A 26,436-nucleotide genomic window follows, 5' to 3' on the forward strand; every position below is an offset into this window, starting at 1 on the left:
ATGAATGTAAATCTACCATCTACATCCTAAAGATTAATTTCTGCCAATTAAAAAACACAAGAGGGCTTATTCGAGAGAGAGAGGGGGGCTGGGAGGGAAAGAGTGTTAAAAGTCCTTTGAGTTGGAGTACAGTCGGAGTTTTATCCTCTTCCCCCTTGTCTTATGGTGAGATGGTCTCTGGAGATCTGTGTCTCTCTCTCCCTCACGACCAAGATCATTATCAACACAATGTTCCGTGAAAGCCACTTTGAAAGGACTGCAAGCTCCATATGTAAATGATGGGTGTGTGTGTTAAAGTGTGTGTGTGTGTGTGTGTGTGTGTGTGTGTGTGTGTGTGTGTGTGTGTGAAAGTGTGTGTGGAGCGGATGAAGAAGCTTTACGGGGAACAGGTAAAGGGGTCAATTTGTCAAAGCAAGGTTATTGGCCCCTGTATGAGATCTTGTAATGTGTCTCATAACTCATTTTCAGATAAGAGATATCACAAAAAAAGACATCTTGCTTTCCTATTTTTGGATTATGCACCTGTAGTGACAATAACCCATAATCAAACTGGGTATGGGTACACTACAAATGATCTACTATATTTGATTTTGCAAGAATTTTTGCTTCCAAAGAAAATAAAATGTACCGTTTTTTTTTTTCTTGTGCCAGCCCCAAATTGCACATATGGTTCAATCACTAACTGTTTTAATTCAATATCTACGAGACAGAAAACATTTAAAGATCCAGGTCAAGACTTTCTGCTTAAGACTCTTTTTTTTTTTTTTAATTATTCTAAAGCACCTTGTTTGTAATAATAAGATTGTCCTAATCAATGTTAAAATAATTACTTTGCACTATTTAGACATTTAAAAAGTCTGTCCTCGGGAAAAATGCGCTAATCACGTCATATTTTATTTTCAGGGATACTGTAGGCTAATCATTAGTCCCAAACTATGTTTTAGAGAGATTACAGTAATATGGGGGATTTAGAAATGTCATGAAGACTCCAGATTGCCACAGACACACCAAGTCCCATCAGAGGCTTTAATATTAAGGTGTCTTAGGCGTCCATAAATAGGCTTATCCAAAGTTTATGTAGGCTAATCTTTGCTCTCTCTCTCTCTCCATCGCCTCTCCCTCACTCTCTAAGAATATGCCCAGGCTCCTCCTCTTTATGATAATGTGACAGTAGCATCTCCAGCTCTGAGACAAGCCTCCGCTCATTCTGATTCCACTATGTGATCTGGTTTTCCACACAGGGACCCTGTCTCCTCTCTTCTTCCTCTTCTTTGATCCCCCCTCTCTCGATGCGCGCTTCGCACTCTCAGACCATCTGATGTGTGCTCGGCGAAGTTACTTTCTTAAATAGTTGAAGTTTACTTGTTCTCCCGATCCTCGGACATGACCACTATGGCAACTCCCGCCGCTCCGGCTCTGCTCCCCGCAGCCCCGCTCGGACACCACCCGGCGCCGAGCTCCGTCTCTCCGGCCACCAACTCTCCGCCACCTGCGGCCACCTCAGCCGCGTCGTCCCCGGCTCCTCCGGTGGCGCACCCGGCGCTGCTCCACCAGTTCAGAGCGGACCTCTTACTACAGAACGGGACCCCGTTGAAGACCGGAGGGGCACCGGTGTCCAGCAGCGCTAAGCCCGTGTACGCCACCGCTTCGCCCGTGGAGAGCACGCCGCAGAACAATGAGTGCAAACTGGTGGAGGTGAAAGGTGCCAAGCTGGCCTCGTTCACGGTGAAAGACACGGAGCTCATCTGCCTGCCCCAGGCTTTCGACGTGTTTCTCAAGCACCTGGTCGGAGGGCTCCACACCGTGTACACCAAGCTGAAACGGCTGGACATTACCCCGGTGGTGTGCAACGTGGAGCAGGTCCGGGTGCTGCGGGGTCTCGGGGCCATCCAGCCCGGGGTGAACCGGTGCAAACTTATCTCCAGGCAGGACTTCGAGACGCTCTACAACGACTGTACCAACGCAAGGTGAGACGGGTTCGGGGCACATGGGGAGGGAAGGCGGGGGCGATGAGACCCAGTCCTGACGCAGCTAATGGAGGGTCACCCAGATAATGTTTGAGGGTGTGGGAGAGGCGGGTGCAGCAGGTGGGGTTGGAGATCCAGAACCAAAACACGGAAACATTTGAACCGTAATACTTTCTAATTGAATGATATTGAAAACTGTAATATTACTATGACTTAATGTTGGGTTTTATATATGGATATGTGTATTTTAAATGGGAAAATAAAAAAGTATAACCCTAGGTATGAAGAAATATTCCATAAAAAAAAGAAAAACATTTGTTAATATAATTAGTTTTTATTTGTTGAAGTTGTACCCATTGATGATGACTGACTGGAGGTCCAGCTAACCCCCTTCCCTCTGCCACACTGCTGCTGCTAGGCCTGTTTCTAATTACCATTTTAATAGATGATAAACATTGTGATGGAGATGATGATGTTGACGATAATGAATTTGAGTAATCCTAATAAGAAAAACACTCTTAAAAGTTTGTTATGTTATCATGGGCTATAATCTCTGCCTCTCTTTGACGTGCACGCACACACACGCGCACACACACACACACACACACACACTCTTTCTCTCTGACACACTTGCACATGCACACATTGAATCTGACACTGTCATTCTGAGAAATTGATTCTTCACAGAAATTAATTAATTTTCATTTGGCCCCAAGCGGCAGCTTAAATCAGGACAAGCTCACTCACTCACTGGCTGATCCCTTTGCTCTCTCCCTCTCTCTCCTTCCCTCTGCCTCCCTCTCTCTCTCTCTCCCTCCTTAATAACTTGCTGTCTTATCATATCAACACTCTTTAGCCCTGAGCATCAGAACAGAGGAGATGATTAAATGAATTCTCGGTATTTATGATGCGATTATGTAAATTAGCTGTTTTGCAGAACTCCGGTGGTGACCAACTACATGGGTCATCAATCCGGTGCGCCGCAGAGATGTTTGGATAAAGGGGCTAAATTGGCTGGGATTTGTGGTTTCCTGGTGCCTCAGTCTGCTGTTGTACAGGCCACATGCTCGTAACAGCATGAGTTTTGTATCCAGAGGAGTGTGGATTAGCCCGAGTTTGGGGAATTTATATTGTTTGATGGTTAATCCGTGCTCCTTGGAGCATGAATGATCCAATTTACACCTGCCATTAAATGCAGATAGAGGATGCACCGAGATGTGCTCAGATAAACGTGCAAAAAAATATATTCGCAGTGTTCGAAACTGCATTGTTCTTTATGTTTCCTATAAAAGTGCTTTGATCTGCCTCTGTTTTTTTTTTTTTTTTATCTCTGAGCTGCATTTGGGTTTTAATAGCAGGTGTGAGGGTTTTAAGGCGAGCTCTGACTTGTTGAGCGAACCCAGAAATGCTCCAAAAAGAAACAAACTATTGTGAGAGTCAGCTTCCAGCTCCATGTGCGTGGATTAACACCTGCGCTTAAGCATTTGCGGCCCTCCAACCAAGACAAAATCCAGATGCATCTCCCGGCTGCTTTGGGATTTCTTCTGTGTCTGGTGTTAATGGGAACGTTGTTATACAACCCCCTGAAAATACACAGCCTCTGCCGTCTCTAATTATCCGCACAACACTCAAACAGCCTTTAGTTAATGAGATCTGAAAACATCACTCGCCTGAAATCTTCAAACAACTTCCGTGATTCTTTGTCTGAAGGCTTCAAATGTGCTGCGGTAGCCATTAGTATCAACCCCCCACCACCCCCCACCCCACACACCCCCCCTCTGCATTAGAAGTTTCTAAGTAATCCCTTGTGTGGATGGAGCAGCGCACAGTAGCAGGTAAAAGAGCAGGACTCAAGATGGTTGTCGTTAAGGAAGGGAAGGCCGGCTGACTCCATCTAAGTTTCAATAACATCTCCAAGAATATGATGTTACTGCTTTCCGGCAGTGTCAGGGCTCAGTGAGGTTTTTGTTACTGATTAAGTCAGCCATCACTTATTATTTTCCACTTCAGTACAGTCATTCTGGCTGGAGGAGAAACAACAGGCTGGTCGGATAGTTTAACATGACTAACGCGGCACTGTACGCGGTTTCCTGCTGTTTGTTTGTTCATTGGTCCTTTTTTAAAGATTAAAATGTTTTGAAGCGGTAGTTACAAAAATGTCCTGTGTTTATCATTGTCTTTCCGTCTCCTCTTTGTCTCGCCCGTCGACTCCTGCTGTGCACACAAACACACACACACACACACACACACTGACCACTGACTCATCAAACCATGAAGAAGGGCCGACTTCACCCTCACTCACAGCCTAGTTATAATTCATGCATAGGTGGCACACAAACACACACTCTCTGTCATCTGCAAACACACACACACTCACACACACACACCAGCTTCGCATGGTCACGCCTGTGTGTTTGCTGGCTTTGCTGCTAAATGACATTAGTTCCACAGAGAGAACATGGTGTGTAGGAGGCAACCTGATCCTCCGTCCTTTTCTTTCTCCCTCACAAAGGAACAGTTTCATTCTCTGTTAGTAACACACATCAAACAGCTCGCCCGGGTCAAACTGTGTGTGCGCATGTGCGTATGCTTTACACGTATATTGTGTGGAGTCCTAAAATGCCACCGTGCGGGGAAGGTTACATAAATGTACTTTCATGTGGCGAGGAACGGGCTTCTTAACGAAGCACGTGTTAATACCAAAGTGATTTCTGCGTGTAAAGCCTTGAAAGTGCCACAGATACTACTTTAAATGATCAGTTCGTTTACATATGTATGTAAAATATATTCTCATTTGCCACCAGAGGTGTGGTGCGCAAATATCAGTTTTCAGAAGACCTACTTTCTCCCACAGAAAGTTTTTACGAACCTGACTACCAGGGCCTCGTGTATTCAAACCTTGGAAGCAGAGAATTCAAAACCTGTAAGAACTGGCAACACCTCGTTTTTTTGTTAATTAACATGTTTCTTGGCAGCTCTTACGACCAGGGATATTTGCGAAAGCGTCAAAGAGAGTCAAATAAGAAGCAGGTGTCAGCACTATCAAATGATAAATGAGACGACGTGGCCTGCCGAGTACAACAAAAACCTTCTCTTTGTGTTTCTCCGTGGCAACTTTCGGCCTTGCAATTTGGCAACGCCGACCCGGTGCTGTGTGTCCATGGGAAGGTGGACTCCTCAAAGCTGAGCCCCACCGCCATGTCATAACTCACTGTCAGAGTCAGCGGCGGCAGGATCCCAGGGAGGAGGGCTGCGCGTGTGTGTGTGTGTGTGTGCGTTCGGGTGGAGCGGTGAGCTCAACTTTAACCTCCGCGCTCTTTTGATGTTTTATAGAGACGGCCACGGTGAGATAGGGAGAGGGCCTCCACGTCTTCCACTGTGACAGGTTTTAATGGAGCAGCACACATACTCCTACAGACGCACACACGGTCTTGACATCGTCTTGACCCTGGAATGTGGGAGAGGAATGCGAGGCGGTATCAGTTCGGGAGATCGGATTCTTGCCATGATCAAACGTCCTCTCCTCGCGCTTGTTCGTGTGTGCGTGCATGTGTGCGTGTTGTCCTCCCCGCTTCTTTCCTGACATCATCACCCAAGCTTTCCTCATAACAATGGTGCATAAAGCTTTTTCAGCCCTCTATTTGAGAGGAAGATCACAACATCAATCTTTCCCTGCCTTCTCTAACCAGCAACATAAGTCTTCCCGTGCACGGCCACGACGGTATGATTTATCAGACCGGACCGTGACGGCGAATACAAACCCATGTGATAAACGCAGATTGAAAGGATGGGAGCATGGGAGCTGTAAACCGCCGCTAATATATTCCAAACAAAATCTTGTTTGAGCAAGTTCTCTCCTTCACCCCCTCCCCACCCCCCACCCCACCCCCCCCCCACACACACACACACACACACACTCATATAAACACACACACAGCTGCTACCTATCAGCACCTCAGTCCCTCCAAGCCAGTAGCTGTTCCACTGTTTTGACTGTAACACTTCCTCTTCTTTCATTACTTTTCTGTTTCCCTTCAGTGTGTGTGTGTGTGTGTGTGCGAGCGAGCGAGGCAGAGAGATAGATCTGTCATCTTTGTTGTGTTTTGTTTCTCTTCCACCTGTGCTAAGCTCCAGCTGCCATGTTTGCCGTTTCATGTTTCAGGTAACACACACATTCGCCCGAGCTCGGAGGACTCGGTGTACGGCGTGCACGTTTTTTTTTTTTTTTTTTTTGGTCTTTCCTTTTTTTAAGAAAAGCGTGTGTTTGTGTGTGTGAGTGTGTGTGTGTGTGCGCGCATCAGTCGCCATGTGCGTGTGTGTGGCCAGAGTGTTGGCATGAGGGAGGACGTCTGGGTGAGATTTTAATTAAAGTTTGAGACAAAGAGGTCATAAGCCATACACCCCCTCCTCTACACACACACACAATGAACTGTTTTCTCTCTTCCCCCTCCTCTCTCTCATTCCATCCCCTCAGCTTGATGACTTTTCCATGAAAGGCTTTTTCATTAATCCTACCTCAGGGAACCGGTGCTCTCCAACCTCTCCCTCACACACATGCACAAAAAAACACGCTCGCATGCGCAACACACACATAGACCTCCCTCCACGGGTCACTTTGATGTATCAACGCACTTGCAGACTAAACACAAAATTAGGTTCCAGTTTCTTTATGCCCCCTAAAATGCAACATATACAAAGGCGCACAACGCACCCACCCACCAACACGCAGAGGCCATTAATTAGTGTGTGCAAATAAACAGTAGTAAGGGAAAGGGAAGCGGCTGCAGTAAAAACCAACCACAGTCTTTGGTCGCTGTGCATTTTATTTCCCCCCACTGACGTTCACTCATGTGAGGTGCTTCGACGCAACCTGCTGAGGAACTTAACTGCTTTACCTTCAAACTTAACGCCTAAAAATACATTTCCTGCTTTTGTTAGGGCTCAGTGTGCTGCTCTGTAAGTATTGCAAAAAAAAAAAAAAGAATCTGAATGTAACCCCAGCCCTGCAAAAAAATAAAATGAAATAAATAAATAAAAATAAATAAAATATGCGCACATTTTCACAACTTTATCACTGTTGCACATTCCTGGCATCTGTCTCTCACATCGCACATGCGTATGTGTGTGTGTGTATCTACCTGAGTGTGTTTTCTCCCACTGTCTATATGCTCGTGTGAGTGTCTCTCACTGTCGGCGTGTGTGTGTGTGTGTGCGTGTGTGTGATATCTGATGTCAGCTGTCACATCCCAGTCGGTCTGGGCCCATAATAAGAGACAATAATAACAACTCATTAAAACCGAGGGCAGGAACTGTGGAGCTCATCGGCTCATCAAATTAACCTTTGAACACTTCATACGCACACACATATACACGCAAGCCAGGCGCGACCCCACTCGTGCGCACACACACATACATATGCCGGTGTGCGCTCTTACACACACACACACGACATACCTGTTTTTCTCCCACAGTTAGTGACTACACAATCTTTCTTTCTGTCTTTTTGTCTCCCTCCATCTTCCCCCCCCTCTCAGCCAGTGGGTGTGTCAACAGGGGATTGGTCCTTTCTGCTGGGTAATTGATGAATTATATGCAATATGCAAATGAGGCGCCATTAATCTCCTGACTGACAGCTTCGTTTATGGGGCCTTAATGACGGCTGGATTAGATTCTAATTAAAATCTGCTCAAAGACACCCCACGCTAGGAAGCTGCTGCTGCTAGTCTATCTCCCCCTCTTTTTTTTTTTTTTTTTACTCTTTCCCACCTTTTCTCGCCGACTCGGACTCATACACACGTGTTTTCCTTTCGCCTCCCCGTCTTTCTTTGCATCTCCCTTTTCAACTTTATTGTTCCGTCTTTTTTCCCCCCTTCTCCCGTCTTTCACTCCGCTCTGTCTTTTAATATCACTTGCACACTTGCCCACAGACTCATGTTATGTCAGCCGGCTATGAAAGGAGATGAGGTACGCTGCTTGTCATTAAGCCTGATGTGGCCCGTGTCATTTCCCCTGTCAGGACATTCACACCGTTTAGTCAGAGCCAAAGTGATGTCTGACAGCTTTTCACATACTTCCTCCAGGATTGATTGAGCATGCCCGGCTCAATCAAACCGCACGCGCAAGAATCCATGTGAATCTGCTTGTAGTCACAGCCTTTATTGAGCAAATTTGTGACATGGCAGGAAAGGAGGAATGAATGGCCAAATGAGGAAAGGATTGAAAGAGGCGAGCAAACACATTTAATAAGCAAACAAATGAATGAGTAAGCTGAACAGTAATGAGGTGCTTTATTGATGCCATAGGGAAACTCCTTTTTTGCTTGCTCGTATCCACAGGGAGGTCAGATTTGCTGTACAGCAGCCTTCCTGGAAGCGGTCAGGTTTCACTGTTTTTGCTTGTTGACACTTCAGCAGGTTCAGAGGTTTGCAGACTGAAGGACACTCGCTCTAACCAGGCCACCCATCTCCGTCTCAGCATGGAGAGCTGACTGACTGGGGTGGGTAAAGTATTAAACTGCCTAATGACTAACACTGTGTTTTCTGCTCCGCAGTTCGAGGCCTGGACGACCGCCCAAGAGGCTGCAGAGTGTGACAGAAGGCGGGACTCACCACATGCTGTCTCACAGTGGTCTGTTGCACGCTGGGATCATGCCTCCTGCAGGTGACCACCCAGGCCTCATAACACACCTACAGTACATATGCAGCGTAGAGACGGCGCCGCAGAAATGCACGAACAGTGTTCACAGTGTGCGTCTTTGATCGATTAGTCCTCATGCACAGGAGCCAGTGGTAGCGCTTTCCAAGAAGAGGATGAGTGATTTATTTTCTCATTTTCCGCAAATTTTACTAACATTTTAATACAGTTTTAAACTTTAGTTTTGACATCCTCTCGTTAATTTTGCTTCACAATCACAGAAAAGTATTTCCGATCAGTATCCCTCGCCAGGCAGTTCAGTGAGTCCTGCCCACACGCTGCATACAATTGGAAATAGTTACAGCTGGCTGTTGAAAAAGGAGCATGTCTAAGCAGGCCAATCAAAGAGTCAGCTCACGAACCCTCAGCAGCGACGGTAAATCAGTCAGTGACACATCAGAGCTTTTGGTCCGACCACACGGCATTTCAAGAACATGAAGCTGTAATTAGGAGAACAAGGAAATGGTAACGGAATACAGAGATATTAATAAAAAAAAAAAAAAAACACAAATTTAAAAAAAATGTTCCGTGTTTGGAAAGACAAATAGAGAGTGTATATGCCCCTGTACATATCAGAATCAGAATCAGAATTACTTTATTGATCCCAGGGGGAAATTACTTTTTGTTACAGCAGCTTTACTCACAGAGATAAAATATAAGAAAAAGTAAGTAGACAATTATAGTAAGAATACCTGCATCAATGTAAAAAATATAAGAAATATATAGAACAATACGTAGAAGCATAAGTGAACCTGTGTTCCGAGTTTTATAATAACACTGAATATGGGGTTTTGAACAGAAATTGTTGCACATGGTGAGTCCAGAGTCCAATAAAATTTAAGGAAATATGTACAAGTATAAGAAAATAAGCTGAACATGAACTATTGCACAATATCAGTATAAATTTGGTTATAAATATGGGTTATGCACATGACATTAAATCCTCACTTGTCAAAAGTTGTTCTTGGTCATTTGTTAGCGCTGAACAGTAATCATTGTAGAGCAGTCTCTTTTAGCTCCGTGACCAAATAGTGACACGCTGTCGCTTCATGGGGCAGACGAGTCATTTAAATTCTGCAAAGTTATTCCATCAGGTTGTTTATGCAGAACTGATACACGATGACTTTTATTTTTTGTCACTTTTCTCCCAGAATGACACATTATACTCACCATCAATAGTATGAGGAGGCGGAGCTCTGGTCGGTATCCGGTGTGTTGATTAATAAAATTAGCATACGCGCTGCTGACACACAAGAAACAACTCATAACTTGCAAGCAAAGGGCTTTTTTCTTCTTCTTGAATATATATCCTTAGACCTCAAATCAAGTGAAACAAGACTCTAACCATTTAATGTTCTCTTTGAGGTTTTGGATAATTAAAGTATTTTCAAATGTAGTGGCGGCAGGTGGCGAGGAAAATCTGTTATTTGCAATGTTCGAACCTGTATATCGATGTGTTTTAGACTCTTTAAGAATATTGAACTGGCTTCTAAAGGGCACGGAGAAGCTTGTTTTTGCCACAAACAGTTTTATGTTTGAGTCCCTATTGTAGTGTGTCTGTGTGTGTATCTGTGCGTGTGTGTGTGTGTAACACAGAGAAAAGGAGAAAAGTAATTGTTGGCACCTCACCACACTCAAAGTTGCCCTTGGCTTTGTGCTCTTCACTGCAACCTGATCTTTTCATTCCCCGCCTCAAAAGAAGCCATTTTCTATTAGCCTCCGCTTCCTCTCACTGTTCAAAGGTGCTTGAGTGCGTGCGTGTGTGTGTTGTGTCTGTGTGAGCGTTCAAGAGCATCTTTCTCAGTGGGAAAAGAGTCTTTTTCCACCAAAGGAGAGGGCACGGCGGCAATGTCAGCGCTACTGATTAGAACTGGCCACATGAGAGGGGAGAAGGAGACAGGGAGAGGGAGGACATTTGAACGTAAAAGGCAGGGAGAATCTTTGATGTGATCCTCCTTAGTCTCTTTTTCTGGCCCTCGCGCGCTCGCACGTACACACGCGCGGCACAGTGGCTTATGTCCCGCTGTGATGCTGACATTTGAAAAGGTAAAGTAAGGAGAGGGGATGGGTGGAGGGAACGGCGAGAGGGCGGGAAAGAAAGCGGGAGAAGATGAGAAGAAAAGAAACAATTTGTTGTGGTTGTCGACGTCTTGGGCAGACAAACTATTCACCTCAGACACCCATTGTCTGACGGAAGGGGGGGGGGGGGACCCTCAGCGGATTCAGTTTGCTGCAAACGTTTAGATGTGTCCAAGATCAGGAAATTAAGACTTACCGTTTGTTTGTATTTCCTCGCCGGTGTTTGCACAGTTGTGTGGTTTGTCCCAACTTTAATAATTCACCGTGTTTGTCTGTATTAGAGGGAGATGTATTTCATTTTCTATTTTAAAGGTTGCCGTGTGGGTCAGGCTACCTTCTGAGGTTCAAGGCACAAATTAAAATGTGCCTCAGCCCTCTTGCCACATTTTGTCACTCTCTATTACTTATTATCTAAAAGTGCACAACCCCTATTAAAAAGTATCTTTACTTTCTGTCTAGTGCTTCTAATTCATGCTGATAAAGAAGTTCTTTCTGGGTGGAAGGTGTAGCTGCTGCTGTCGAGTGTCGTCCTCTGTGCCGTGCTGTGGGACGTGATATCCCTGTGTGGGAGAGATGAATGTCTTGGCTTGTTCCTATCACTGCTGATTCCCTGGCAGACTAAATGGCCAGTGCAGCGGTGCAGTCAGAATGAATGGCTGGCCTCTGTCTTCCCATGACAACCTCCTGCCTACCCACCGCTCTAATCCTCCACCGGGGGCCATTGATCTGGCTCTATTGATTCCTTTTCTTTCTTTCCGTCCCTCTTTTTTTTTTATATCTGTCTCTCTCTCTCTCTCTTCCTCTCTCAGATCTCTCTGCCCTGGCCAAAAAGATCAAGCTGGAGGCGATGGCCAGTTACCACAGCAACCAGCAACATGGCGGGCCAAACGGAGAGAACGGCGACCACAACCACGGCCTGGGTGAGTCTCACCCGTTCCACCCGTCCGCGCCTTCGCGTGCGAAATCTTTAATTATGGCCGCGGCCACACGTCGCACGCTTGTTGTCTGTACACATCTGGGATGCCAAGAGTCGATACGACTTGAGCAGCTGTGTTTATGCGCCGCTGCTAAACCGAGCTGATTAAAACCAGGATGTGACATCACCTCAGCTGCCTGTACGTTTCCTCTGAGAGACGGTGGCTGAAAAACAAACTGCAGCGGCAGCGGTTTTCGGCTCTTCGGATGAAATTAGAAATAAACATCTGGGTTAGGTAATCCATACAATCAAAACCTGAGGAGTGTTTTTTTTTTTTTTTTTCCCTCTTGTCTCAGATTTCTCTTCATCCCCATGTCGTGACAGATGACCGTAAGGGTGAATGTTTCCTTCGCCTTGGATTTGTTTGCATATTTGTGGGACTCAATGAGAATCAGGAAACGTTTCCTGAACAACACAGTTGGTCATCCCCTCCGTGGCCTCAAAACATTGCCGGCAAATCATTAGTACTTATTAGTCATCACATCTAGAGAGCGTATAAACCCGGACCAGATGGCCTAAATTTGACTGTGATATTTGTCTGTCACAAGGGGTAAAAATAAATCAGGATTTACAGGAAATACTGTCTCTGACTAAGCATGTAGAGTTTAATAAAATGTTCCTGTAAAGCGCAGAACCTCATTTCGGGCCTGAATCCCTTCGACTGCTCACTGCATGTGCGGGTTTACTTTTTAGTCATACGTTATTAAAAACTGCACCCGTCGCTGGCTTTGCAGTGCAAGCAGGAGCCGCCGTTACAACTGGAGCATTGGTGGACGAGAGCAAGCACACCGGGATGATAGAGAGATGAATAAGATGAGAGGCTGAAGCCAAATCAATAGTCTTCTCTCTAATTCACTATCCTGAATGCAAACGACAAACGCTGGACAATCGATGGCGGGACGGGCACACGCACGAACGCACGCACACACACACACACACGCACACACATGCGCCAAGGAAAATCGGACTCACCGCCCCCACCGTTATCGACAGGTTAAAGCGACATCAGTGTGTTTAGACAGATGACAGGGCTTATGGGGGTCTGTGCGGAATACACTATCAACCTGGGACACGCGCGCACTTAACATGAGGCGCACACAACGGAGCTCCAGGACAGAAATGAAAATGTGTCCTTGTGTTTTTCCAAAAGAGAAGCAGTTTAGATGTGTGTGTTTTTTCCCCCCACTCTGTTTGTTGTAGTTTCTTCCCCGTGCTCGTGTCTGTGAACGCTGCCAGCATTAAGCATTGTTTACCATTGTATACACTCAGTTACAACCTCCAGCATCTGTGCGCAGTTTGGTGGCATGGTTACCACCAGCCATTATAAACCTGTAAAGCTTAATCACTGTTAATGATAGAGTCAAGTGGAAACACACACACACACACACACACAAACACAGCAAAGACATACATACACACATAAGCACGGCGTGTTTTTTTCCATACCGCCACCCACGGCCTTATGGGAAGGATGGGCCCCTACCAGAGCTTTAACCACTACAAAGGCAATCTCAGATTACACACACGCACACACTCACAAATGCTGAGTGTGACACCTTATGGGCCGGGGAAGAGCGGGGCAGCAGCCATTTCTGCATTTAACAAGATCTTCTGGGAAATTTACAGTAACTGTTTGTTTACAGTAATGGTTTGTTTGGATAAACATAAGAGAGGCACTTTGACTTTTGATGTTTTTTAATGAAACATAAGAGAAAGTGATGGGAGGGCAGAGACAGTGAGGACTGGGGGGAGGGGGGGAGTGCGGGGTGGGTGGGAGGGGTTAAGGAGAGGGAGAGAATGAGAAAATGAAATTATAGCGAGGAGAGAGGAGGGGTGAGAAAAGTGGAGTGCTGGTTCAGAACCAAGGCTTAATATTTGGCTGCTAGTTGATTGTCGGAGCATCTGGTTATTCAGCTCCATTCAGACACATCTTTTGTTTGGATTGGTTTCTGCTCTGGGCAAGTGAGAGACTAATCTGCCAAATGCACAAAGCACTGCACATATGTCCGGCGAGCCCGACTCATAAAGTCACCGCCTCACCCTTTATTTCTCAGCTTGCCTTTTCTTTTTGTTTCTTTCCCCCTCTTTTCCTCTCTTTCCTTTTCCCCCCTCTTTATTTGTTCTGTTTCATCTCTTTGGATAGCCCTTTTTTTTCTCTTTTTGTTTCCGTGCACTCGTTCTATTATTTGTGACAATTGTGCGGAATAGAGTCCAAGATTTTTTCCTTTGTGTTTATAATTACCCAGCGTGCATTGCTGGCCCAGCACCAGGACTGCCATCAGCTTCTTTTGTTCCACTTCCTCCCTGTGTTTCTTTTGTTTTTGTTTTTCCTTTTATTAAATGATAAATATTTATGTCATTTTCTCCTCCCCCCCCCCAAAGGATTGTTTGTTTCGTGAATAGAAGGACTGCAACAACCCACTGGGGTGCTGTTGAGAGGAAGGATTTTCTTTAAAGATAGTGGATGCTTGCCTTAAAGAGAGGAGTGTTAACAACAGATTTTCCAAGATAATAAGAGTTTAGTTTGATTAAAACATGTTGAGGCTTTGGATCACCGGGGCATTGAAAGAAAAGTTACTTTTTCTGAATTCCAATGGGGCTGATTTGCGTTTTTGCCCGTGACACGGAGGAAACATCTTGAGGCCATCGCGTCTTTGAGAAAACACTCAACCCCGCTCATTGCAACACAGTCGTGTCTCCTTCCGCCGCCTTTCCTTTCCCGCTCCTCTCCTCCCGCGCTCATCTTTTTCCACGGCGCACGCATGTCTTCAAGCTTAGACGCGGAGCACTCATCCAGGTAATGCTCACGGCACAGAGGGATGACGTCCGTGTCCAGATTCACTACGGAGATGCTCTCAGCTCAGTAAACACCACCGGGCTGAGCCGTGGAAGGCCTTTAAGATGCGACGGATGAATACAGCCGAAGTAAAAGGGGGAAGAAAAGCGAGACTCATTTCAATTTGGACGTGCTCGTTGTGTGGTGCCGCTTTGATGACCTTTAGACAAGGCTGACCTTTGCCATAGGACCGCACTTGTGAACATTTAAACAGATATCGTCTCATTGGCGCGTCTGAACATAGCGGCGACAATGTGACGTTTCTTTTGCACAAAAAAAAATATATTTGCACGTTGCGAATGTTCTACCACCGCTGCACACATTGCACAACTAACTGCACCATATACTCTGACTACACCCCTTTTTGTACAATGTACTTGCTAATTTATTAAATGTTTTTGCTCTTATATAGTTTGCTATTTTTTTATGCTTAGACTAAGGTTTATTTTTTTTCATTTATTTAGTTTAGTTTAATGACGGGAACTTGTAAAGTAAGAACTCCAGTGGTCAGTGTAACCTTTGATGTGTATATGACAATAAATGAAACTTACTCTATAGTTCTCTTTTTCCACCTATTCTATTCTATTCTATTCTATTCTATTCTATTCTATTCTATTCTATTCTATTCTACCCCAGTTCTGGATCAGTTGCCCTTCATGATGATGTCACATCCCCTGATCCCTGCCAGCCTGGCTCCAGCCTCCGTTTCCATGGCGATGGGCCAGATGAACCGACTGAGCACGCTGGCCAGCATGGCCAACGTGGCGCAGCTCCACGCCAACCCCCCTGCCAGGGCTCCCACCTCCGTCATTAAGGTGAACTCAGAGGCCCATCAGCCCGGTGGAGCTGAACATCAGCCAGCAATCGTCTGTGTCCACGTGACACGTAGGAATTGTTTGCATAGAAAAGCAGAGTATTTTTAAAGGCAAAATACACTGGTCAATTAAAGAACAATGCAATTCACTTTAAATAATTCGGAGAGTTTGTTCTTGTCCCTTAAAAAAAAATCAAGATGAATTAATCTTCCAGTCCTTTACATTTAATTAGGAATATACTTATGGCTAAAAACCAGTGTCTGTCTACTAGTAGCTACTCAAGTTCTGGATCACTACCAGAATGTAATCAGTTCCTTGGCTTCAGTTCAACCTCGTATCTATTTATACATTTTTTTGCTATCTTATCCTGCATATATTCAGAAATTCTAACCATGTTAGCCAAGTTGTTTTTTTTTTAAGTTAGTGGTTGCAGCTTTAATATTAATTAAAGGAGGTCTGAATGGCTCATACATAATAATTTGACAATGTAGACGTCACCAAGTATTATATCACATTAAGTCATCATCAATAGAAGGAAGCTGCATCTCCGGTCATAATTTTTTAACAATTCCGACCATTGTTTTTTTCGGACACCGGACTGGATCCTAAAGGTGGTTTATGGCTAAATTTTTCCGTGTGACCACCAAAGAATACCATAGTATTTTTTTCCCACTCTTTCCATCTCCCATAGGATCTTTGTTTTTTTCTTAATCCGATTTGTAGATGACTCTTTTGTGCCAAAGCCAAACATCAAATGTTAGTCCCGGATGTTCAGCTTAAACTGAGTTAATTAAAAATATGGTTCTGAGAATTGTAAAATGATTAATAATACATAAAAATATGCTTTAAAATCTTGTGTCGCACTCTGAGACAGACACCTAGACAGCTTCAGCAAAAGAAGATAACCTAAAATTATTAGTTGCCATTAGCCACAGTTAGCTCTAGCTGACTTTACTTGTTTTTGCTCTAACATCCTATTATAATTTAAGAAGATATTTTTCAATGATTTTATATTTTGTATTGGATTGTGGTAATACAATGTAGTATCCACTATTAAAAAATGTTGCAGTGGTAGTAATATTTAGTTGTGATGAAGACTAGCTAAAAAGGTAGCTAACATGAGCTCCTAAATTAGAACTTTGGTGTATTTAAGTGAGCCAATTGTAAATGAGTTTTAATAAATGGAATAAAATATAATGCAGAAAACACATATATTTCCTGTTAAACTTAATTATTTTCTTAAACCAACACAGGTGCATTGAAATCCCAATCTGAAGTTTGGTGTTTTATGTTTGTACCTCGTCAGCCGTAACTCAATTTTTTCCGACTGTTTGACCTTTTCTTATTTTGTTAGGAGCGAGTGCGTGACAGCCCCTCCCCGTCCCCCTCACTGGAGGAAGCTCAGATGTCATCCAATCACAGCAGCAGTGTGTCGAGTTCACCGTCTCACACAGAACGCACTGCCGAAGCCACACGTATGTACTTACCTGCGTGAGCAACTTAGCGCGGATGCACTCTCTCTGATCTGAAAGGGAAGCCTCTAAGTTGTGTGTATTTGCATTTCCACGCCAGACCTGCTCCACGAAGGCCTGTCATCGAGCCACAGTGTGTTGGGACATTCTCCTGGTTTAGTGCAAGGGGTCAGAGAGACAGATATCACGTCAGTGGAGTACAACAAGGAGAACAAGAGGAGCCATGCTGACAGAGGTATACATATACTCATTCATCTTTCTCAGTTTGCAGAAGTTCAAGGATGGCCAAACTCCCGTCTACGCGCATTTAAATCTTTCATCTTCTGCCGAAATGTCTCTATCGAATCGAGTCACTTCAGAGGTCAGCTCCGTGCTGTTTTCTGAGATTTTTTGTTACAGTCATTAATCATTTAATAATTATTAATGAGTAATGATTGTTTTTCAGACAAATCAATTGCCTTTGAACAAAGTCTGTCAATACAGAACAACGTGCATTCCATCCAAGCCATCCATCTCTGTCATCATTTATACGCCGAGGACTAAAACACCTGTGGCAGCCGCGTGAGACTGCGTGTGACATTATTTGTTTTCAAAGACAAAGGGTTTCTTACATTTCAACACGGGGGAAAGATCAGTAACAGGTCGATAAGGATTCACTGTCCTTCCTCCACACTTCTTCCTCTCCTCCTCCTCCTCCTCTTCTCCTCGCTGTCAGTGGCCTCCCGGACTCCCCGCTGAGAGCAAAGACAAATAATTCTGCAAAACAGGACTCCATTAGACCAGGAAGCAGTGTTACATTAGCGAGCCATTTGCCGGGCCGCGGCCTAACGAGCCAGGCGGCCTCCCGCGCTCTCAGCTGGACCTCATCTGCATAACGACCGCCTCCCTGTCGTTAGGGCCTGCGTTGCCACGGCACTGCAACGTCAGTTGTTTGGTTCTCTCTGTCAGGGAGGTTTGCATTAGCTTAATGAGGACTGCTCAAGGACAAACAGTCAGCAGAAATCTACAGCGAGAAAAAAAAAAGAGGGCGAGCTGAGAGAGATTGTTTGTATGTGAGTTTGTATGTGTGTGTGTGTGTGTGCGCGCGTGCACGGGCCAGTGTAAATGTATTCTAATACTGAATCGCATTATTTAGTAATCGAATTTAAAAATCACAAAGGCCTCCCAGGTAGGGCTTCAGATGCTGTCAGGTATCTGTGAACATATTGACAAAGCAGTGATGGCACCTACAACGTGAATGCCATGCATCGCGCATCACATTTATGCAATTGATTTTCAATTGATTTTCCGGCATGCAAATGAAATGCATGTACATTTGCTGGATTGCAAGCTTTTGTATTTGACCTAGAACATCACAGGATAGGTTTATCGTAGATTGAACGGAGTTTCAAAGAGCACTTTGGCGCTGTCATTCTGTCAATCCATTGTATGATAATCTGTGTGTGTGTGGGAGACGCTTTTTGGCTGTGTGTGCTGTTTCAGTGGTCTTTGAACAACGTATCCATGCAGCAAAGATCAGAGGCCATCCCTGACACCTCACTCCCATTAACCAAACATCAGCAGAATTTTATTCTCTCTCTGTCTCTCTCTCTTTCTCTCTCTCTTTCTCTGCACCCCCCCTCCCTCCCGTTCTCTTCCGCTGACTGGCAGTCTTCACGTGGTGAAGTTCATTAGCCCTGGGGACGGGTGGGAGAGGAATAAGAGAGGGGAAAAAGAGAGATGAAGTTGGGAGAAAAGCGAAAAACAGACAGTGACCTTGGTTAGGGAGATGGGTAAATGATCAAACAAGCTGGCAGCTGTGTGTGTGCGTGTGTGTGTGTGTGTGTGTGCGCGTGTGTGTATTTATGCCAAACGTGTGTGTGAGTGTGAGGTAAAGTAGGCGTAAAACAGTAACTCAATAAAGGATCAGTCACATCCAAGGAGCCTGGGGAGCCCACGCTGCTGACTGCGCACTTCAGCGGCTACAAATGTGTGTGTGTGTGTGTGTGTGTGTGCGTCTGTATGTGAGCCACAGGAGTGTAGTTGGATGCCCTCCGCTGAGCTCGCCAGCACCTGCTAATTACCTTTCTCTACAGAGCAATGCTTTTAGCAAGAAAGAGGGAGAAAGGAGAGGAGGAGGAGGAGGAGGGGGAGGAGGAGGAGGAGGGGAGGGGTATTGCTTCTCATCTGTGAAACACCTTGAATGTGACAGTTGCCAAGACGTGAGGCCGAGGCAGAGAAGGGAAGGTGGGTGGATTTGGAGCAGAAGATGCTGTGGTCAGCTAAGTGGAGAAAACACTGTCATTTGTCACAGACACAGAAAAGTGCCAGATATCACATCGCACGTTCGCACTCCTCTCTGCTCCAATAACCGCCGGACTCCCAGGACGTCTGTGTCCTCAGTGGCTCAGATGACAGTCAACGCATAAAGTGAGCAACTGCCTGATGCGGGTGGGGGAAAAAAAAAAAAAAAAAATGCAGAATATGGCTAATATTCGCCTCCCTCACTGTCGCGGGTAGGGAACACGCAGTTCTCAGGTTTACAAACAGATGGTCATCCATAATGCAGGTTCTTCTTTGCTGCTTTTATGGGAGATGTCAAGCTGTGATGCATTATCAATAGGCAGGCTGCCATCTAATAAAGGGTAACCACATTTTTAAAATCCCAAACCAGGACTTTTGTGTATGCGTGCATGCACGAGCATGCAGTAATTACAGGAAAAACCTATTTGACGCCGGGCTTGATATCTTGACGGGGAATTAAGACGTTGTATTTCAAAGCTGGAAATTTTTTTGCATGTTGTTGCAGGTGTGATGATCCATTTACAGATTAAATAAATAAACAAATAAATAAATGTAAGAGCCTTAGAGACGGAGCGGGACGGTTTATAGAGCATCGGACAAATTCAGTTGCAGCTCTCAAAATGAATAGAAGTGGAAGGTCAAGATCAAACACCTTTTTTTTTTTTAAGTATGCACTGACTTTCTTTAAGTCTCTGCAGAATGCTGTTGCAACAAACTGGAAACAAAAGCCAACCGGGGCAGTTAGTGTTAGTCTTTCACTTTCACAGTGAGTGTATAATACAAATATCAGCTTACACTGAAAACTACTTAATAGCTTTTTCCAAAGCTTTCAAGCACATCTCAGCAAAAAAGAGAGCGCAACGGCAAATAATTACCTGTTATTCGGTTCCTTCGCTGAGCTCGTGAGACGGCAGCACACAGCGTTTTTCCAATATGAATAAACTTTTATTTTTTATTTTGAATCCAAGCTCATATGGGTGTATGCACATGTGGAAATGTAAGGTCTTTACACAGGAGTGAAGTCACCCATTGTGTATTATTCCTTAAAATGTCTGCATGAATAAAGAAGATCAGAATCTGACTGCGTTTAACTGATTTAGTCACAAGCGTAGACATCAAACTGTCTCTCTGCCCTCCAGACAACAGCTCCTTGGCACCTCAGACAACCAGGGAGAGCTGTGATAGACAAGTCTACCAGAAACCCCCGTCAGGCAGGGAGGGCTGTGAGAGGGTATCTTACCCTGCAGGACACAAGCTCCCAGCAGGTCTTCACCACCCTCCCTTCATCTTCCCGGAAGGCTTGTCCTCCATAGAGACCCTGCTCACGAACATCCAGGTGAGGCTCTGCCGGGGCTTTATTATTATTATACCCTAAGATGAATAGGAAGGGAGATGAGCCACTCTTTGGGATTTCCTGAAATGCTAAATGGCAGACGAGGCAGACATTTAGGATATGCGATAATTGGGATGGGCGTGTGCTGACCTGCTTCTCAGATTTTACACGTCTTTGTTATGGCTCAGTCACAAAGGGAAGGGTTTTCAAAGAAAGAAAAAAAAGTTTAACCTTATCTGACCGTGATGGGGTGGCAGTTTCGTTCATTTATTTATTCAGTTTCTCTGTCTTTTTACTTTTACAGCAAGATCATTTACGTGCTTATTTTTTATTTTATTTTTATAACATTTACTGCGGCTCATGAATTATTTTAATCTTCAAACACGGCGCCCTTTTCGGAAATAGACAAACATTTCCTTTTGGTTTCGGTGATTTCTGCGCGCGGGTTCCCTTCGGTGCATTTTTTAAATCTTTCCGAAACAGACAGACATCCCTCCTGGCATTTGCTCAGTGTGTAACCTGTTGATGTGCGCCTGTGTGTCTCCAAGCAGGGTCTGCTGAGGGTTGCCATAGAGAACGCCCGAGCGCAGGAGAAGCAGGACCAGCTGGAGAGGACTGAGCTGAAGATGGAGCTGGTACGAGAGAGGGAGCTCAGAGAGACCTTGGAGAGACAGCTCAGCATGGAACAGAAAAACAGAGGTAGGCGGCGCCGCAGCCAGTCACCTCGAAGTGATTCAAGCTGGCAAGTGTGGATTTCCTTTTTCACTTGCCACGCGTGTTAATTTTAACAACCCGAGCAGCAACGTCGCTGCGACGAGATCGGCCTAATCCACTTCTAAACTGACAGGACGTCCATTAACTTGAAAATCAGATAAGGAAGTGAGGACACCTACTGTATATTACCCCTCAAAGCATCTGCAGAGGTGAATTAGACTGAGGTTGGCAGCGCGCTGCAAACTAAATCAAGTCTGGCAAGTTCACAAAAGCTGTCATATACAGTACAGTGCAGTCAGAGCAAATTCCAATCAAGGGCAGTTTGTTTGACGAGGTCACGCCAGGTGGAGAAGTGTGCAGCTCGTGATTAAAACTGACTGTGAAATGTCAGACTGCCAGTCACATGATATTGCATACCTGTTGCAGGTGATGTAGTAAAATAGGATTTTGATCGTTCATATTAGTGGACAAGCCTCTTTTTTGTTGTTGTTTTTTTTTGTCACATAACCATCAAAGGTCATGTGTCTGTAAGAAAAATGCGATTCGACGCGTGCTTTACCATTCGTAAATTCTGAACCTGGAGCGTTTTGGCCTCACTTAGCGACTGTTTCTCTGAAAACACTCCAAGCTCAGAGCAGCTTCAAAGTCCCTCCAACCTCTTGATGTGCTGTAAATATCCAGGATCCATTTCTGGCATCCTTTGTCATCCGTCCTTTGTCTCTGCCTTCTTCTCCTATTCAGTCCTGATCCAGAAGCGCCTCAAGAAGGAAAAGAGGAGTAAGAGGAGACTACAGGAGGCCTTGGAGGAGGAGGTCAAACTCCGCGATCAGGCCGAGCACAGCCTGCTGCACACTGCCAACACACACACAGGTACACAAAACCCGAGCTATTGTTTACGATCTCACGGATTATATTTCTGTTTTGACCTGAAATTGAGCTTAAAGTTACAGAAGCCTGTGCAGATCTCATTTTCATATTAAATGTCACCAAGCGCTCAGTGCAACTCAGCCTCGACTGTTCATTAGCCTCTAATTAAGTGTCTCTATTAATTAATGACCAAACTACAGCCCATCAATCATCGGCAGTCCCTCCTCACGCGGAATCTGTGACCCAGGACGTGGACGGGAGCAACCATGATGACAACAGGCTGGACAGCAAGGCAACAGTACAAGGTACAGGTGTCCGCATGACAAGTTTCAGCTTTTAGAGTTTGCATGAAAACACTTGTATACTTTGATCAGTGAAAGTGCTGCAGATGGAAATTATTAAACGATGAAGTAGTTACTGCGAGTACAAGTACAAATAAGAGTCACGCTTTAAAAAAATCCTCCTTAAGTAAAATTACACAAGTATTAGCAGCAAAATGAAGTTGAGGAATTAATGCAAAGAACATTTAAATTATTATACATGACTTACTTTAATTATTAATAGTGAGTGTGTATGCAGTGTGTTAGTGTGGTAGTTGCTAGAGGTGGAGAATGTTTTATATAGAGAGACAAAAATAAATCAGACTATTTAAAAATAAATCTGAATATTTTTTGACGTTTTCTCTATTTTAAACATTTATTGAAATTAAACCACATGCGAATAAATCTGTTTTTGCTTTCTGGACTCTTCACGTTGACTTTTAGTGAGACACTGATTGAAGTTTAGTCTGTATTTTATTTATCTGCTTCAAAGAGTCGACCTGTTACACATGTTCCATTTACTTCTTTTTTTAAAGAACATTTGAATCTAAACGCATATATATTATTTACAGTATAAAAGCAGCCACTGCTAATTAAAACTGTCAAATAAACGCTATGCACGTAGAAAATATAGTACACGGTGGCCCGTAAAGCTGGCATAATTTTGTTTTCAGGCACATTCCTCTTTTTATTCCTATTTACATAAATCACATTGTCACAAGCATTTCATGAGAAGAGGTAAGAAATATTTTTTTCCGGCTTTATGGGCAACAGTGTTTTTCCATCTAAAATGCGGAGGAGTCGATCTAGAGAAGCACATACGGGGAACGCTCGAGAAAAATGTGAATATGTCAGAATTGCATTTTAAATACAAAACTTGAATAAATGTACTGTACAGGGAAGACTGATAAGTAGGGATATTCTCTTACTGCTGAAACACACAAATGACTTAAAGGGAATTAAGAAAAGAAAGAAGTCTTTATAATAAATAAAAACCTTAACTCTGTCAACATTCACTTATTATAAACTGTGATAAACTGATTGTCCAGCTTATTGAATGTTTCATTTCAGTGTGCAAGGGCTGTGCCATACCTGCTGGTGGGGTTTTATTTAGCTCCTATCGACTAAGCTGGGACAACAGATTTCATTATTTCACCTACTCCCAGCTTTTGATGCTTAACTGACCGGTCTACTGGAAGGGTTTTCAAAGATTTCACAGGGAGGCCGCTTCCGAGAAACCGAACAGAATGAAATGAAGCATGAGACAGTTCACCGGGGCTGCTGTTTTAATGGAGACGGGCGTTTAATATATTTATTTTGCCAACATTATTGTCTTCACGGGGATGGATTAATGAGAAAATCCCACATGTAACATCTTAAACAGACAGAAAAAGAAATGACCGCGATCTCTAGCCCGGCCTCATCAAAAGAGTGCATGGTTCCAGCCCACCTCTGCTCCGTGCTGTGCCAAGACCTCCATACCAGACAGTGTGCTTGTTCAAAAGCAATTTTTAATTGAATGTCAGTGAAGCAAGAAGAGAACTGGCCACTAATTAATGGCTGTCTTAATTGTCCTCATGACGAGTTTGTTTGGACATCATTTGCATAATTAACACCCAGTAATAAATCATTTAAAGGGGAATTGTCTGTCAGACAGTGGGGAAGGATGTGGTTTCTTTGTGCCAGGAAGTTTTTATCGCCAAAAATGGGGATTCACGGCCGAAAAAAAAAAACACTTTCAACTGAGCCTCACTTAATAATGTTCTTTTGTTAATAATCTTCGGTCACGTCTGTGATTTAAATGAATTAATTAATTACACCCAACATTTCGAAGGAAACGCTTGGAAACTGTGGGATTTTCTTTCTTTTTTTTTTAGATTGACTTTTATTTCTGTGTTGATTTCAGAGGGCAGAGTGTTCCTGCAGACCGCCGGGATGTACTGAAGGCAAGGCGGGAAGATGGATGAATGGATGAATGGACGGATGGAAGGCCAGAGTGATGAAGATGCTTCATATATGAGATATACAATCGTCAGGCATGCTCAGTCACGCTGCGGCATCTGTGACGCGCCTCCCCGCGAGGACACTCCCAAGGGTGACATTTGAACTTTTCCATTGTTCTCTCGTTTAATTTATTGCATTTATCACCAGATCTCAGCTGTAGTCGGAAGAGTACTTTATACCGATGTTGTGTTTGACCGTGTTTCTTTCAATCGAGGTTTTTAGATCCTAGATGAAGATGACCATAGCTGTTTTTTTTGTCAGTGCTGTTTATCTGGACGCAAGGGATGATTATAACTTGTAACAGAGTTGTGTACATATATATAGTCATCATTTTTGTTATCATTATTATTATTATTATTATCAAAAAAAACATAATGGCATGTTGTACAGTCAGTAAATGACTTGTATTGTGTATGGTATGCAGTAGTGCAGTTTGACAATACAAACAATACAGATCCTTTTTATTAAATTGTGTCACTGTTTCTTTCTTCTTTCCCTCCGGTGCAGTCGCTCATTGATCGTTTACTCGGTTGAATGTGCAGTTAAAGAGGTTTTTTGAAATGTGCATTCATACAAATGACTCATTTGGAGAACAAAGCAGTTCTTCATTATGTGAGAGCCTTTAGATTTGTGGTCACGTCACGCTCACACGTGTGGGTACGGGGAGCGCTGTGGCAGTGACTCCTGCCCCATTTCTAAAAAACATACACTTGTGTTTGTATCGACAGACGGGAAAGGAATGTGGTGAGCGAGCGTCATGTGTGAGCTGTCCCTCAGTGAAACGTCCCTATGTCTGAACTCATTTTTAGTCCCTCAAGATAGAAGAACAGGCGGCTAAATTTAGCTCGTTAAGGAGTCACAAATGAATGTAAAAAAGAAAAAGAACAAATCTTTCTGCTCAGTAAAAAACAGTGTCTATTTTATGATCTCAACCTGCCAAATATTAGCGTTTCAGGAAATGGAACCATAGAGAATTAAACTAATCGAACAGGTTTTCCGACTCAGTTTGTAAATGTCTGGTAAAATAAATCAACAGGAGCTCAGTTTGTAATTAAGAATTTGAGGGAGAAAAAAAAAAGGTATTTGAATCATAAATAAGACATGAAAAACTACACAAGTGTTCCCCATCTGATGTAGAGCGTCAAACATCAAACATTCAGAGATATCAGGAGCAGTTTCCTTTAAGACATACAGTAGGTCCTCGGGGACTCCACTGGTATAAAGACCATTAAGTTTTCCAAAGTCCTAAATAATACATTCCACATTGTTCTGAAATCGCTTGTTTGTGCCAGAAAAGAAAATCTTCGCAGCAGGCCACGTTTCCTCATGCAACCTTGTCTGAATGTGCTGTGTGCCATTTCCTGGACATGGGCAGATAAGCTGTGATGCAGGACTAAAACAATACCTCCGTTACAAGCAATTCTTCCTGAATACAGAGTGGCTGACAAGTGAATAGGAATGATTCACATAAATGAATGTGCGAATGAGTCATCAGCTTTTCAGATGACCACCTCAGAGCCTGTCTTGACTAAAAAGGCTTGTGACTTCATTCAGTACCCTTCTACTATTTCACGCTCCCTTGTATCTCCCTCTCTGTCTCACAAACACACCCACACACACACACACACACACACATCCCTCACAATTCACTGAGTGGCATTGTCCTGCCGTGAGATGTGTAATGGAAAAGATAAATGGAGGATAAAGCTAAGGTGACAGGGCCGAGCATGCGTGCGCGTATGTGTATTTGCATGTGTGTGTGCCCGTGTCCGCATGTGTGCGCTGCACAACAGACCAGCAAACCATCTGCTCATCTCCTCTTAATGAACAAAGCAAACAGCAGGAGTCAAGGCTGTCTCCAAATCTGGAGTCTCTTTATTGGTAAGCACACACAAACACACACATACACACATCTCTGCGCTGTTTAATCTGATTATCTTTGATTGAGAACAGGGGCAAAGCAACCTTTTTAGACCTCACTCCTACATCAGTGACAGAGAAGGTCTGAAACACAATTAGCAAGCTGTTACTGAGCTCTGCTTTGCAGTCACATCTGACCACAGGCAGCCAAATAGAC

At 44.1% G+C, this 26,436-nt stretch overlaps 1 protein-coding gene across 2 annotated transcripts; it reads left to right on the forward strand.

Annotated features, from left to right (window-relative positions):
- Window positions 1-885: 885 nt before the first annotated feature.
- On the forward strand, window positions 886-24,828 carry LOC125019311 (dachshund homolog 1-like). Of its 2 annotated transcripts, none has more exons than XM_047604037.1 (11): window positions 886-1,967; window positions 8,518-8,627; window positions 11,549-11,659; window positions 15,188-15,366; window positions 16,721-16,841; window positions 16,939-17,073; window positions 20,261-20,457; window positions 21,003-21,153; window positions 21,910-22,038; window positions 22,236-22,340; window positions 24,262-24,828. In XM_047604037.1, the coding sequence occupies exons 1-11, from the start codon at window positions 1,384-1,386 to the stop codon at window positions 24,297-24,299; spliced, it is 1,860 nt and encodes a 619-aa protein (XP_047459993.1). In that variant the 5' UTR covers window positions 886-1,383; the 3' UTR covers window positions 24,300-24,828. The 2 variants fall into 2 exon arrangements, with proteins under 2 accessions (XP_047459993.1, XP_047459994.1); XM_047604038.1 differs by having other exon boundaries at window positions 21,006-21,153.
- The last annotated feature ends 1,608 nt before the right edge of the window (window positions 24,829-26,436 follow it).

This window comes from Mugil cephalus, chromosome 13, assembly GCF_022458985.1.
Source record: "Mugil cephalus isolate CIBA_MC_2020 chromosome 13, CIBA_Mcephalus_1.1, whole genome shotgun sequence".
Taxonomy (NCBI): Eukaryota; Metazoa; Chordata; class Actinopteri; order Mugiliformes; family Mugilidae; genus Mugil; species Mugil cephalus.